This window comes from Carassius auratus, chromosome 27 (assembly GCF_003368295.1).
Source record: "Carassius auratus strain Wakin chromosome 27, ASM336829v1, whole genome shotgun sequence".
In the NCBI taxonomy this organism is placed as follows: domain Eukaryota; kingdom Metazoa; phylum Chordata; class Actinopteri; order Cypriniformes; family Cyprinidae; genus Carassius; species Carassius auratus.
In genome coordinates, this window is record NC_039269.1 from 29055576 (window position 1) to 29071945 (window position 16370).

Below are 16370 nucleotides of genomic sequence, written 5' to 3' on the forward strand. Positions count from 1 at the left end.
CTAATTGCTGTTTCTATTGTTTTCTTGTCAAGCACTTTGAAAACAATTATAACAGTTATAATACTGTTACACATGATTAATGAAGTTATATAGGTCACATAAATTAAAAATGAAAATATAATTAAACTAAATAGAATTAATATAGGTCACATACATGGAAAATAATGTGTCGGCATGTTTTAAATGAACTTGTTCAATTGCATACTAAAGTAGCCTATTTTATCCCCTTTAGGAGGTGTCAGTATAAAAAAGTATGTATAAGAATATCAAAATAACAGGAATTTGAATGGAAGTGTCTGCATAAAGTACACTGACCTAAAGGATTATTAGGAACATATATATCAGAGAAGCCAGATTTTTCTTTGCACAAAACTGGTTTCTACTGCTCCAGAGTCCAGTACCATTGTGCTTTACACCAGTGGTTTTCAACTCTAGTCCTGGGGACCCACTGGTATAAAAAAAGTGTATCTGTCTCTTATGCCAATTCCACAATGCATGATTTTGTGAAACACACCAATTTGAAAAACTAATGGAATGCATAGTCGTTATAAAAAAATTGGATGACGAGTAATTTCTTACTGCTAAATTCAGAAAAAACAGAGGTGTTAATTATAGGGCCTAAAAACTCTGCTTGTAATAACCTAGAACACTGTCTAAGACTTGATGGCTGCTCTGTCAATTCTTCGTCATCAGTTAGGAACCTAGGTGTGCTACTTGATCGCAATCTTTCCTTAGAAAGCCACGTTTCTAGCATTTGTAAAACTGCATTTTTCCATCTCAAAAATATATCTAAATTACGGCCTATGCTCTCAATGTCAAATGCAGAAATGTTAATCCATGCATTTATGACCTCAAGGTTAGACTATTGTAATGCTTTATTGGGTGGTTGTTCTGCACGCTTGGTAAACAAACTACAGCTAGTCCAAAATGCAATTATCCAATAATACCTAGAATATCAAAATCAACTGCGGGCGGCAGATCCTTTTCCTATTTGGTGCCTAAACTCTGGAATAACCTATCTAACATTGTTCGGGAGGCAGACACAACCTTGCAGTTTAACTCTAGATTAAAGACCAATCTCTTTAACCTGGCTTACACATAACATACTTATATGCTTTTAATATCCAAATCCGTTAAAGGATTTTTTAGGCTGCATTAATTAGGTAAACCGGAACCGGAAACACTTCCCACAACACCCTTTATACTTGCTACATCATTAGAAGAATGGCATCTACGCTAATATTTGTCTGTTTCTCTCTTATTCTGAGGTCACCGTGGCCACCAGATCCAGTCTGTGCCCAGATCAGAGGGTCACTGCAGTCACCCGGATCCAGTACGTATCCAGACCAGATGGTGGATCAGCACCTAGAAAGGACCTCTACATCCCTGAAAGACAGCGGAGACCAGGACAACTAGAGCCCAGATACAGATCCCCTGTAAAGACCTTGTCTCAGAGGAGCACCAGGACAAGACCACAGGAAACAGATGATTCTTCTGCACAATCTGACTTTGCTGCAGCCTGGAATTGAACTACTGGTTTCGTCTGGTCAGAGGAGAACTGCTTGATTGATAAATGCACAGACACTATTTAACTGAACAGAGATGACATCACTGAATTCAATGATGAACTGCCTTTAACTATCATTTTGCATTATTGACACACTGTTTTCCAAATGAATGTTGTTCAGTGCTTTGACGCAATGTATTTTGTTAAAGCACTATATAAATAAAGGTGATTGATTGATTGATTGATTTTCAAAGTTGTCAGATGACTACTGTTTTCACACTTATTATTTTTTTTATTAAATTTTTTATCTGCCCAAAATTTTGGCATTTGTCTGCTTTTGTGCAAAACCTGTCGTCAAATAAAAATCGAGTCTAAAATTGTGCAGTGTGAACTTGGCATTACCAGACACACTGCATTTCATGGGGTCTCCTAACCAGCTGACCAGCTGATGATTTAAATCAAGTGCATTAAATAAGAAAAACATTCAAAAAGTGCGGAGCACATCTGACACTTGGCATTGCACTTTGCAAAGTAAGGCTTGCATGCAGCTTGGCCATCGAAACCCATTACATGATGCTTCCACCAGACAGTTTGTTTGCAGATATTGATGGCAGTGGAAGTTTGGATTTCTTTAGCTATGGAATCAACAGAGTGGTGGCGACTTTTATGCAGAATGTGTCTTAGCACTCTGTGACATGCTTTGTAACTTTACATGGTCTTCCACTTCTGCTGCTGTTCCTAAATGCTTCCACTTTTCAATAATATCTCTTACAGTTTACTGCGGGATGTCTAGCAGGAAATATATTTCACAAACAGACTTATTGCAAAGTTGGCAATCTACCATGCTTGAATTTACTGTGCTCTTCCGAACTAACCTTTTTCCCTACAAATGTAATGCAGACTGCATGGCTTGTTACTTGATTTTATACACCTGTGGCAAAGGGGTCTGAAAATGAATGAGAGTGTTTCTGAAGGGTGCTTACTCTGTTAAAGAGGAGTAAAGCTTCTTATGACGGCTCAGTATATAGTGAGCAGTATTGTTCCATTACGCCCTTCATAATCACTTCCACACTGCAGCTCTCTATCTATCTATCTATCTATCTATCTATCTATCTATCTGTCTATCTGTCTATCTGTCTATCTATCTATCTATCTATCTATCTATCTATCTATCTATCTATCTATCTATCTATCTGTCTATCTGTCTATCTGTCTATCTATCTATCTATCTATCTATCTATCTATCTATCTATCTATCTATCTAAATTTTTAATCATATTTAGTTATCCTGTGCACACAGTCTGTAAGTTGTATGATGAATCTTGTGACATTAGGCAGTGGAAATACAGCCATTGAGGTAACAAACACATTTATTAAATAAACTATGTAGAAATGCTGACAAGGATAAAAGGATTGCATTATTATCAATAGTTCAAGTAGCACATAGCTATTATGTGTTGGTGTGAGTTTTCATCACTGCACAGGTGTAGATTGATCAGCTGCTCTCCGATCCTCTTTATGCTGAGCTCTGCAAACACACGCACACACACACACACTCACACACACAGTCTCTCCTGTGCTCCATTTCACGCACCTACAGTCTTACATACAGGAACAGCAGACAGGACGCAAAACAAGGTGACTCCAGCAGAGGCCATTAAAGCAGGTAAATTCACATTTCTGCTCTTTTCTGCTGATATTTTCACTCTCATGTCACTCATTTCACTGTCATATGATGCTACAGACAGTAGGTTTAATCAGACTATGTCCTCTGGCGCTGAAAGTAAAGATAGGTCAAGTGATTGTAAATGAGACAAGTACAGTATAGCATTTATTCATGATGTCACTATAGATTACAGTAACATTAATCAAAATGTTATCATATACAGAGTGTGCAGTTTTTACTGTGTTTTTGATGTCACTGAGCTAGTGATGTATTGTTTTGTTTAGTTTTTTCTGCTGAAGTTTTTGCATTATTCTTATCAATGTTTCAGGTGTGGCATCATCAACGATAGGCACATGAACAGAGTCTAATCTAATTAAAATACAGTGTGTACCTTTAAGGTACTAATATGCACATTTAGGGCTAAATAAGAGGTTTAAAGGTACTGTTGTACTTTTTTTCTGAGAGTGTTGTATAGCTAAGCGCTGATCCGTTTTTAGAGCTCTGTCAGTAGACAGATGTTCAGTACATTGTGAACTACAGTACATGCTTAAAATAGCAGTGTGTGCTGAAACCAGAGAAACCTGCAACATTATAAAACATCTCAAGATGAGCTGTGAGAATGAGAAAGTGGAATTGCACATTGAATTCAATTGAAACTAAACTGATAAAGGTGTAAGTGTATATCTTACAGTAATTCATTGTTGACAGATGTCATCATTCTGCAGAATCTAATACTGTTGTAATCTTATAATCCCATTTGCTCTACAATGGTAGAAACGAGCATAGTTTGCTTGAATGCATATGTTCCATATACATAATGTACATAACAAGAAATAATTTGAACAGCATTACAAATCCATTTGTTGATGTTAATTGTCCTCATTCTCAGCTCTGGGCTTCTTATCCCAAAAGCATCGAGTAAGATCATACAAAACATTGTTCTCTATGATCTGTTTAGGATTATAAAGCTTTTTAAAAGTATAGTTCTGGTCTTGCCAGTCTGTCTATTTCTTTTTATGCATTTGTTTATATTTATCATTGTCTTCTTTTTTCATGTAGCACCATGTTTTTTTTTTTCCTATATCCTTCTCTGTTTTCTTCTAGAGCCAGATCATTAAACAATTTGGTGTCTATTGACACAGCTTCTTCTGTGACCCCAGAGACATCATGTCAGGGGACGGTAGCCAGGGTGACAAAACCCAGTGCAATGGAGTCAAAAAGCACAGGTATACCTATGGTTTCATGTGGATTGGTTTATTATCTCATTTTAAAATGTGTATTCATTTTACACTGCATATAAAAAAGGCAAGTTTATAGTGTTTGTGGATTATTATTGTTGTTGCTGCTGCTTAATCCTACTGTTAAAACCTTGTTTTTTTTTGTTTGGCAGGATCTCTAAAAAAAATCATAATTATTGTTTTCACAAATAAAGGCCTTAACATTTCAAAATATCATGACAGTATATGTTGCATACACTGCAAAAATGTATAGTAATCATAATTAATTAATTTATTAGATTACATTAGATTAAAAGTTATATGTCAATGCAGTTAGCATCTAATCAGAAGTGCAATAAGCAGTAAGTACAGTGTTAAAATATAATATATACTATATATATACAATATGTTACAAATGTACAATAAATATACAAATAAGGCAGTACTGGACAAGACATAATTTAGAGATTTTAAAAACTATTAGTATGATATACAGATAGGTGTACTATGAACATATTGTACTATACAGTTAGATTTTGTAATAAGTGTATGTACACTATAAGCAGAAACTATGGACATATGAACATTATTTACACTAGTGCACTGGACAGTAAAATGTGCATAGAAAAATGTTTCAATGTGCAAATGGATTACTCAGTATTCTGGGATTAACAGACAGTAGTGCAAGTAATAACAAGTTTAGTGTTTACTGCTTGTTTGTAAATAAATCCGATGAGGAGTGATGAGGAGGAATCTGTGTGTGTGGTGTGTGTGTGTGTGTGTGTGTGTGTTGGATCAGAGGGCAGAGTTCAGCAAGGAGACAGCTGTAGGGAAAAAGCTGTTCCTGAATCTGCTGGTCCTTGTCCGGAGGCTCCTGAAGCGCCCCCGGAGGGTACCTTTCTCGCTATTTTTACTTCTTTTCAAGGAAAATATCTAAACATTTTTAAATCCATATACAGTACATTTACTTGCGATGAAAAAGAAAGATATGAAGCCTTATTTTCTGAGAAATAGAACAAAATTAAATGAGTTTATGTTTAAAACAAAAACAAATATTTCAAAGGGTAATGCAAACTTAATTTTTTATGAGAGCATTGGAAGTTTGTTTGTTCATATTTTAACCTTAGACTTAGATTTTGATGAACTTATCATAAGACAAAACTTCTCATGTGATTTTGCAAATAAACATCTAGAATTAAGAATCTTTAGACATTTGCTCTGAAATAACAAGACAATACTACGGTGCCCGTTGGTTCACTTAGTTTTGTCATGGCCACAACATCATAACTCAAGGGAGCATGATGTCATGGCCTCCTGATGCCATGTTGAGGGAAAGACATATTTTTTGTGGCTATTAATTAAATGCATAAACGAAACTGTTGTTGCAATCCGGGATTATCAAAAATGGATCAAACATTTTTATTAACATTAAACATTTTAATATATATATACACACACACCAGCCACTTTATTAGGTACACCTGTTTAAATTGCTAATCAGCCAATCACATGGCAGCAACTCAATGCATTTAGGCATCTAGATGTCATGAAGGAGAGATGACAAAAAGTCAACAGTAACTCAAATAGCCACTCGTTACGACCAAGGTATGCAGAATACCATCTCTGGACACACAGCACATCGACTCCTGAAACAGATGAGCTACAGCAGCAGAAGACCACACCGGTTGCCAATCCTGTTAGCTAAGAACAGGAAACAGAGGATACAATTCACACAGTCTCACCAAAATTGGACAATAAAAGATTGGAAAACGTTGCCTAGTCTGATGAGTCTCGATTTCTGCTAAGATCTGAATTTGGTGTAAAGAACATGAAAGCATGGTTCCATCCTGCCTCGTCCTCAATGGTTCAGGCTGCTGGTGGGGGTGTAATGGTGTGGGGGATATTTTCATGGCACTTTGGGCCCCTTAGTACCGATTGAGCATCGTTTAAACACCACAATATTCCCAAGTATTGTTGCTGACCATGTCACCAGATCCCAATCCAATAGAACAGCTTTGGGATGTGGTGGAACAGAAGATACACATCATGGATTTGCAGCCGACAAATCTGCGGCAACTTGTGTTGTGCTATCATGTCAATATGGACCAAAATCCAACACCTTTTAGAATCTATGCAACAAAGAATTAAAGTTCTGAAGGCAAAAGGTGGTCGAACCTGGTACTGCAGTATAGGCTGATATCCTATACTGCACTCAAACGGGGAGAGGCCCGTTGATGACACTGGTAACAAGTTATGTGCGTACACAACCATAGAGAGTTGTTGGCTCCAGGATGAAGGATTCTTGGAGACCAGACATCGCAACATTCTCTCCAAATCTTGGTTGGCACGCTCAGACTGACCATTGCTCCGGGGATGATAACCTGAAGACAAGCGAACCGTGGCTCCCAATAATTTACAAAACTCTTGCCAAAATGTAGACACAAATTGGGAACCCCTGTCAGAGACCACATCCATCGGGAGGTCATGTAACCTAAAGACGTGATCAATTACAGTAACTGCTGTCTCCTTGGCTGAAGGTAATTTGGGCAAAGGAATGAAATGTGCCGCCTTCGAGAACCGGTCCACTAAGGTCAAAACAACCATCATGCCATTAGAGGGCGGGAGGGCAGTAACAAAATCTAGTGTGATGTGGGATCAGGGTCTTGAAGGGACAGACAGTGGTTGGAGTAACTCATCTGGAGGTCGGTTAGACGTTTTACCACGGGCACAAACAGAGCAGGCCAAAACTAAATCGTGAATGTCACAAGCCACCACCAAAATTGTTGCTTTACTAAGCAGCTAGTGTGGCCTACTCCTGGATGACGAGCAATGACCCCATTGAGTAATGTCAGACCGTAACCCCTCCGGAACGAACAACTGATTCGGTGGGCACCGGGTGGAGGTCAAGGCGGTTAGAGGTGCGACTAGTAGGCTGAATTTGCGAATAAACGGCAATAAAATTGCCGAACCCCAGAAAACACATAGGGCCTTACGGGAATCTGGCCAATCTATCACAGCCTTAACCTTGTCAGGATCCATACATACTCCTTCAGAAGAGATGTAACCTAGGAAAGAAACAGACTGTACACGAAAACGCATTTCTCCACCTTTACAAAAAGCACCTTCTCTTGCAACCTCTGAAGTACTCGCCTGATGTGCTGAACATGTTCCCGGAGAGATGAAGAAAAATCAATATGTCATCCAGGTAAACATATATGAATTGGTCTACTATGTCTCTCAACACATCATTCATGAGAGCTTGGAAAACTGCTGGAGAGTTGGAAAGCCCGAACGGCAAAACCAAATATTCAAAGTGCCCTCTGGGGGTGTTGAAAGAGGTTTTACATTTTACGCAAACATACTACAATTCTTGCGTAGTTGCCGAGTTACTATACGTACGATCAGAACTAGCGTGCGCAAGAAGCGTGACTGGATGTACGGCAAGTCAAATAGTTCAAAATACCGTCCTAAATCTTAAACTTGAAAATATATTTAAGACGAGAGGTTTTTCAACTTGAAATGTAAAAACATAAGACAAAAATAACGGAACAACTGCAAGATGATTAATTAAAAAAGAACATAAACAGGAGTGTGAGAATCATTTTACTATGCTGCAGTGTAGCAAGAAATTTGTCCCTTTTTGCTTTCCTTACATCCAGGTGTGTTTGGTGTATTTGCATGCTGGTATGTTGCCAAATCCGTGGAATTTAGGCTACATTGGGAAAATGTTTGATTAACTATTTGGTTGGGTTTATTACATGGACCTGGCAACCCGAGGGGAAACAGACATTCAGAGGGGAACAGAATCGACTGCTACACCAGCCTCGGTTGCTGTGTCAGTAGCAGCAGGGAGTGGAATTGATGGTTGAAGTGCCAGAGTTAGAAAACTCCACACTTTTACTAATGGGTTTAATAAAAAAACGACGAATGTCCATTTTGTTTATTTACCATGTAGACTAAAGCGGGAACAGAACGAGAAGAGAGTCCACTCATGTAACTTACCGCGATACTTTGAAGTCCACCAAAATAATCTTCTTTTTCAATATAGTAATTAAAAATAATTAATTCTAAACTTACTCATTATATCCACAAAAATTATAAGATAGGACAAATAAAATTAGAAAATATGAATTCTGTATTTATTTTTATTTTTCAAAGCACAAGACAGGCATTAATTGGCTCTGGTCTGGGGGTGCAGTGCCCCCCTTAGCCCCCCCCCCCCAAACTCCGCCCATGGAGTAAAGTTTGACTTTAGAAAGGGACTTATCTGGTAATAACTCTATGGCACAGTTATAGGGACAATGCGGAGGAAGAGAAGCAACGCGAGACTTATTGAACACCTCCTTCAGGTCCAGATACTCTGTGGGCACATTTGACAGAACCGCTGCCTTCTCCTGAAACACAGAACCAGACACAGAAGAACAAGCAGACACCAGACAGGACTCGTGTCAAAGCTTGCTCCACATAGTGATGGAGTTGGAACCCCAATCCACTCGAGGACTGTGTTTCGCCAGCCAAGGGTGAACTAAGACAATGTGTGCAACAGGGGAGTCCAGGAGAAGGAAGGGAATAGTCTCAGTGTGATTGCCAGAGGTGATCAGAGTTATGGGTCCAGTAGGTAAGGTGATTTTGGGGAGTTCTTGACCATTTAGAGCTTTGACAGAGATGTGGTGAGGGAGAGACATGATGGGGAGTTTCAGCTGCTGTGCCAGATGGGTGTCAATGAAGTTACCCTCTGCTCCAGAATGTTGTTGTTGGCCAATCTCAGTCTCACCGGAAGGAGAGTGGATGATGGGGACTTCCTGGCAGAGATCCGACCCAACAGTAGCCCCAAGTTTATTACCGGGCTTGCTCTTTTACTGGGCAAGAGAGTAGAAAATGCCCAGTGCCACCGCAGTATAAACAGAGTCCACAGGACCTCCGCCTCTCTCTCTCCTCCTGGGACAGCCAAGCTCTTCCCACCTGCATGGGCTCGTGATTGACGCGGGAGCTCATAACATTATTATTATTATATTAACTTACTAGGGCTATATTTTTATTTTATTTTAAAGATTTTTATTTCCCCTTTCAATTCGTCTATTGCCTGACAGTTATGCCAATAAATTTTTTATATTATGATTGTATTTATGCCCATGTGTGATAATAAGCGTGTTGTGTTTTCATTTACAAATTAATGTGTATGATTAATTCCTCAAAGAAACACTATAGTATTTATAATTATGGTTTATTAATTAGCCAAAATAAAATTAAATATATGTTTATATAAACGGCATTCCAGCAAAAATTCCAATCAGCACAATCAAAGCTTAATTGGCATATCGAGCATTCACAATAGGCTATTATTAATAAAATAAAAATTAAGAACATTAAGTAAAAAGATTGAAATGAATACAAACAATACCAATAATAGGCTGATAATAATTTTTATAATATACAATAATATCCCAAAAGCTAATGGACTTACAAGACTGTTGGATTGATAACAATGTTTTTAAATTCTATATTATGCACTTTATGTAACTTTTATTCATGATAAACTTCATTTGAATGCTGACTATTGCACGTAACAGTCCAGTAGCCAAGGCATACAGATAATATAATATTTTATGTAATAGTTTAGTTTATTTGTATAGTGCTTTTTACAATACAAATCATTACAAAGCAACTTTACAGAAAATTACGTTTCTACAATATTTTCTTATAACTTTCTTGTAATTCAAAATAAAATATGAATGAATCCATTTCTTTGTGGCACTCCATACTATTCAGGGTTTCACCTGAATTACCCAAATATAGTGTTAGTGAATCAAAAGATAGGATCTGAAATAGATTAGCATCTAACAACATTTCTTCAGCCTGTTGGATATATATATACATGGATCTGCTAGTTGTGATTTAAGACATAAATGATCTGCTCCCTTCTTGGTTACAAGGTTACGGGGTTAAACCTGGTTTATACTTAACCTCATTGCAGCATTGCTGTGTCACACAGCGATTGATTCCGCTCTAGTGCATTTTTGTTGATAGAACTACTTTAAATTTACTCGTGATAACATTAATAAGGGTTTATTTTAAGAAGAACAGTATTATTGCTTAAATATACTGGCTTTAATACATGTTTGCATTCTGTGTTCTCTGATTACCTGTGCAGTTTTGAATTCACAGAGAAATGTTTTTCACTCTCCATTTCGGAATAGGTCAGCTCTTCCTGCTGCAATGTTCTCACGAAAAAATGTCAATATGTGGGGTGTTCTCAAAAAATGCATTGGGATGGTAAGTCAAATATGGCTATATATGCATAAATATGTTTGCATTGTTAGGTTTGCATGATGTTAGCAGTGCTCTTGTTTGCAAAGTAGATCTGCTGCTGAATTCTTTAACTGATGAATGCATGTACATGATGCATGAAATGTGCTTAGTTATTATACTGAACAGATGAACTTTTTTACAAAACAATATGTATTATAAAGCACTACAGAGTAAAGGTGATTTGAGTTCTGATGTAAAAGTAGACTTTTTAATCACTTATTCTCATCTTTAAATCTTCACAGGAACTGTCTAAAATCACAATGCCGGTGATTTTTAACGAGCCTTTGAGTTTTCTTCAGAGATTGACTGAATACATGGAGCACACATACCTCATCCAGAAGGCCAGCGCTTCACAAGACTCCATCAACAGAATGAAGGTAAATATATTTTTTATTTTATTTTTAGGCCAGGAAACCCTTAGCGAATAGAGAAATGGAGCATGGACCTACTGAGTAAAACAGTGTTGAATTTAAGCCTGGCCTATATTAGCATGCATATGGGACCATTGGTGTATTCTAGAGTGATGTTTGCATTACGAACCCATTAAAATGATTAAGATGGTGGCAAGGATTCAGATGTTATGTGGATTTAATGTTTTTAAATGGAATAGACATGACTTGAAAATTAGCTTCGGTGTCTTTACTTCAGCTTTGGTTAAGATTAATTTTAGGGGGTATTCTATTCTAATTAGATTTCTTATCCAATTGTCTTTTAGGTCAAACAATAACAGCTAGGTTCAAATTATATAAATTACGACTGAATTTAACATGCTTTAATTTAATTACCTTCAGTATACAGAATTAGCATTGTGTATACTGTATGGAATCTTATCTAATTACAACACACATTATAATTTAGCATTGAATAACTATTACACCAATTAAATTTTAACTAGCGTCTAAAAGCTATTTTGCATGTTTATATAATCTTTAAAAAAAGTGGGATTTTTTTATTATTATTATTGAGTGATTATTGGGTTAAAACATTTGCTACTGTTATGGAAAAATGAGTTGATTTGAGACTCTATGGAGTGTTTTGGTAGTTTTAGTTAATTTTGGATGTGAAATGTACTACTGTACCAAGGTCAAAGTTGGTTAGGAGGATTTTGTGAAAGAGTTTTGAAAAACTGACCTTAGTATTAAGAAATTTATTTTATTGATTGTTGGTAACACCATGTTTCTTTGGTTTTCCAGTGTGTGGCAGCTTTTGCTGTGTCAGCCGTGGCCTCACAGTGGGAGAGGACGGGAAAACCCTTCAACCCACTGCTCGGAGAAACCTACGAGCTGCTCAGGTCAGGGATTCACATCAACTGATCAGTCATGAGCAAACTCATTCATGTTTCATATGAGCTGTCATTGTTTGTGTGTCATCAGAGAGGATCTGGGGTTCAGATGGGTCTCTGAGCAGGTCAGTCATCATCCGCCGGTCAGTGCCTTCCACGCTGAGGGCGTAAACAACGACTTCATGTTTCATGGCTCCATTTATCCGAAACTCAAATTCTGGGGGAAGAGTGTGGAGGCCGAACCTCGGGGAATCATCACCCTAGAGCTTCCTCTGTGAGTCCTTTACAGCCAGTAAACACGAGGAGCATGCATTGACTTCTTACATGTAAATTTATCTACACGATTGACTCACGTATTGTTAATCTGTTGTTTTTTCAGCCACAATGAAGCCTACACCTGGAGCAACCCGACCTGCTGTATTCACAACATTATCATGGGGCAACTGTGGATTGAGCAATATGGAAATGTTGAAATTATTAATCATAAGTAAGAGCAAGTATTGTCCACTAGTTTGACAAAAAGTTCAACAAACAAGGATGTAAATTAGATAACAACTAACATGGAAGACATACAAGTTCCACAAATGATTTGACTGTGCTTTTTAACAGAACTGGAGAAAGATGTTGTTTAACTTTCAAATCATGTGGCATCTTCGGAAAAGAGTTGCATAAAGTGGAAGGATACATTCTTGATAAAAGGTACGTAAACACTGATCAAATGACAGAAAACTGATGCTATTTCTGTCCCAGAGACCCTGATTCAATTTGATATGGCTGTAGTGTGGTATTTGACTTGAACTGGTATTAATTAATTTTGACTTGATATTTAACTGAACTGAACTGAATAAACTAACAATTATTCAAAAAGTGGTCTAAAGGAAAGCATGACAACACTGAAGACTTGTGAAAACTATTAACTATTAAGTAGCTGCTTATTAATCATGCATATTATTAGTACTTATAAAGCAAATATTAATGCATGGTCATTTTCCGGATCCCTTAACCGTACCCAATACATACAATTTTCTTAATGTCTGTCCAGCAAAAGAAAGATCTGTGCTCTGTATGGCAAGTGGACGGAGTGCTTGTATTCTGTGGATCCAGTGACATTTGATGCACACAGAAAATCTGACACAAAGCGCTCTGAGAAGGACAGGAAGGGAAGCACACAGGTGACCGATAATGATCGTGATCATACTGCATGCATTTGATTTGACATCTTATTTGTTGCATTTATTAACATTAATCAATGTCTAATGTAATGTGCTGTACAAATGTTGCTGACGTGCAGAATCGGGGTCTTTTGCAGAGTAATAATGCGGATGAGGATCCGGATGAAATGCCTCCTCCAGAAGCAGAGACAGTGCAGGTGATTCCAGGAAGTGAGCTGATCTGGAGGATATCACCGCGACCAGACAACTCCAGAGAAGTGTGCAGAACATACTCGTCTTATTATGATGTGATCCATTACCAAACATCAAATAATCACCATTTTAGCATTGAATATTATTTGGGCTTGAGATAGGCACCAGTACTCTTTTAGTGAACACTGGTCATAAAGTAACTTTCTATTGAATTGGAATCTGAACCACAGTTCATTTTCTTTATTAGAATTAATTTGTGCCTCTGATTCCTTGAGATTCATTTCTGGTATGAGGTCCCTATTAGAGGGGTTTGTATTTGCTATGGGGCTTAACTTCATTAATGAATTGAATTAATTGGTAATGAAAAACAACAGGACACTGGCCCCGCCCCCAGACCTGTACCTCATCTTACATTTCATACAGTGGACTGCTGACAGATATGATGCAGTTATGGCTTAATATTCAAGATATTGGGGCAAAAAAGCTCCTGTATGAGTTTACCCACCCCTCTTAGTCAAACTAAAATATATGTATAAAAATAAATATGCCTGTTTTATAACATATTGTTACTCAATTTCTCTCTCTCTCTCTCTCTCTTTCTGTCAGTACTATGCGTTCACATCCTTCGCTCTGCAGCTGAATGCGCTGGATGCAGAGATGGAGCGAGTTCTTCCACAGACAGACTGTCGTCTGAGGCCTGACATCAGAGCCCTGGAGAATGGAGACATAGGTACATCAACCTCTTACTGACTTATGATGAAATACATTCATTCAACCAGTAAACTCACACCTACTGTAGTTACACTGCAGATTCATCTACAGTCTTCACAACAAATCCAATGCTTCACGTCATCTTCAGCTCATGCATTGCTCTAGCGTTTGAGCTACATTTTGAACATTGTCATTAAGGAATTTAAACAACATGTGTGCATATGTGTTTGTGTGTTCATTTAAATAAAGGTTGAAATAAAATAAAGTATAAATATTATAAAAAACCGTAAACTAAGTGAAAAAAACTAAAAAAATAAAAAACGAAATCGTAATTAAATAAAAAATCTAAAACTAATAAAATGACAATTTGTGCATTCTCTTTGTGTATTTTGGTAGACAATGGTGCCAGCAAAGCCAAGAGAATGGAAAAATCTTTTAATTATTTAATTACTATTTCGTTTTTATTTTTTATTTTATTCTTTTTTTTCACTTAGTTTCCATTTTTTATATAATATTTATACTTTATTTTATTTCAACCTTTATTTAGATGAACACACAAACACATATGCACACATGTTGTTTAAATTCCTTAATGCAAATGTTCAAAATGTAGCTCAAACACTAGAGCAATGTGAAATAGTAATTAAATAATAAAAAAAAATGTGCATTATCTTGGCTTTGCTGGCACCATTGTCTACCAAAATACACAAAGAGAATGCCAAGAGAATGGCCAAACTGTCATTTTATTAGTTTTAGATTTTTTTAATTATTTAATTACGATACGATTCGATTTTTAATTTATTTTATTTATTTTTGACTTAGTTTACGTTGTGGATGAATTTGCATTGCTGTTGTTTCCAGATGCAGCCGGTGCAGAGAAGAACAGACTGGAGGAAAAACAACGAACGGCTCGGAAAAATCGCTCCAAATCAGACGAGGAATGGAAAATAAGGTCTGACAAGAGTTAATAATCACTGATACCGATGGGTGAAAGTACATAACCAGGGGTCTTCTTTGTTCTGAAATGACTGTATAAGACTTAGTTTTAGATTCAGTTATGTAAGGAAAGCAAAGAAATTTCACACTTAACAATTAACAAGGTAGCACTTATTTTTTACAATCACTTGGTAATAAATGGGTACTTACATGTAGTCACTCTATATTTCCCTTTACTTTCCTAAGTAACACCGTAAGTACACATACTGTAAAATAAAGTGCAGTGGAGGGAGTAAAGCCAGAATTGGGATACACTGTGATGATGATCTGGTTCTTTATCAGCATTTATTGGTTTGTCTGCATGTATGATTATGTTGGGGATGGACAGACATGATTGCATTGATCTTAACTTTAATGTCAAACTCATGTTCACATGCAGGTGGTTTCATCAGGGGCCGAACTCTTACACCGGAGCCCCAGACTGGCTGTACACCGGCGGATACTGGGACAGAAACTACTCACACCTGCCTGACATATACTGACCTCAAACTACTGCAAACATCTGGAGGAACAGAGCCTCTACACGTATATAAATGAGTGTCTGTTTTGGTGCTATGCCCTGAATATGATGACACAGTTAAGTCATCACGGCATACAGTAAGAGCACAAGATCTAACATGAGCTTTATCTTTTAGACCGTTCAAGTGTAGTATTAATTTATATTCAATAGATATGTGAGATAATGCATGTAACGTCATAAGAATTTGTGAAAACATTTGTAACATTCGGAAACTTAACCAATTAATATGTATTATTTTCATATAACTAGATATAGGAGTGTTTTTCTTACAACTAATTTGAATAGATTAGAGTCTTCTTTAAAAGAAAGAATGATTTATATCCAAAAATATGAATATAAAATATGAAGAGTTCATAGACAAAAAACTGTAAGTCCATCTGTGACATTTGAGTAAATTTTATTATTATTATTATTATTATTTTAAATCAGGCTTCTATAAAAAATATATATTTTTCAACAAGATACGGAATTCAATAACTGACTAAAAAAACTTTTATTTGCCATTAAAGTGAATTTACTGAATCTAAAAGCTTCTTAAAATGCTCATTTAAAAGAAAAAGTGTTTGTGTATGGTGTACAGACACTCTTAAAATAGACTGAATTTTGAAAAGATTTGCTGAGGCGTGTTTTGGAAGGTCACGCAAAATCTGCTTGTGATTTAATAAAGATGGTGGTCTGTTGCATTTATGCATCAAATATCTGTGATCTGTGACATCAGAATGAAATCATAACAGGAATATTTAGCGAAACATGCTCTTGTTGTGTATATGTGCATTAAACAGCTGCGTCCTGAAAATA

At 36.8% G+C, this 16370-nt stretch overlaps 1 protein-coding gene across 1 annotated transcript; it reads left to right on the forward strand.

The window, feature by feature from the left end:
* The first annotated feature begins 3054 nt into the window (after positions 1-3054).
* On the forward strand, positions 3055-15995 carry LOC113046171 (oxysterol-binding protein-related protein 1). Its single transcript, XM_026207091.1, has 13 exons — positions 3055-3173; positions 4278-4399; positions 10588-10663; positions 10942-11076; positions 11893-11990; positions 12073-12255; positions 12361-12468; positions 12591-12680; positions 13024-13153; positions 13291-13410; positions 13952-14075; positions 14918-15008; positions 15432-15995. Exons 2-13 carry the CDS (start codon positions 4341-4343, stop codon positions 15532-15534), a joined length of 1317 nt encoding a protein of 438 aa, XP_026062876.1. The 5' UTR covers positions 3055-3173; positions 4278-4340; the 3' UTR covers positions 15535-15995.
* The last annotated feature ends 375 nt before the right edge of the window (positions 15996-16370 follow it).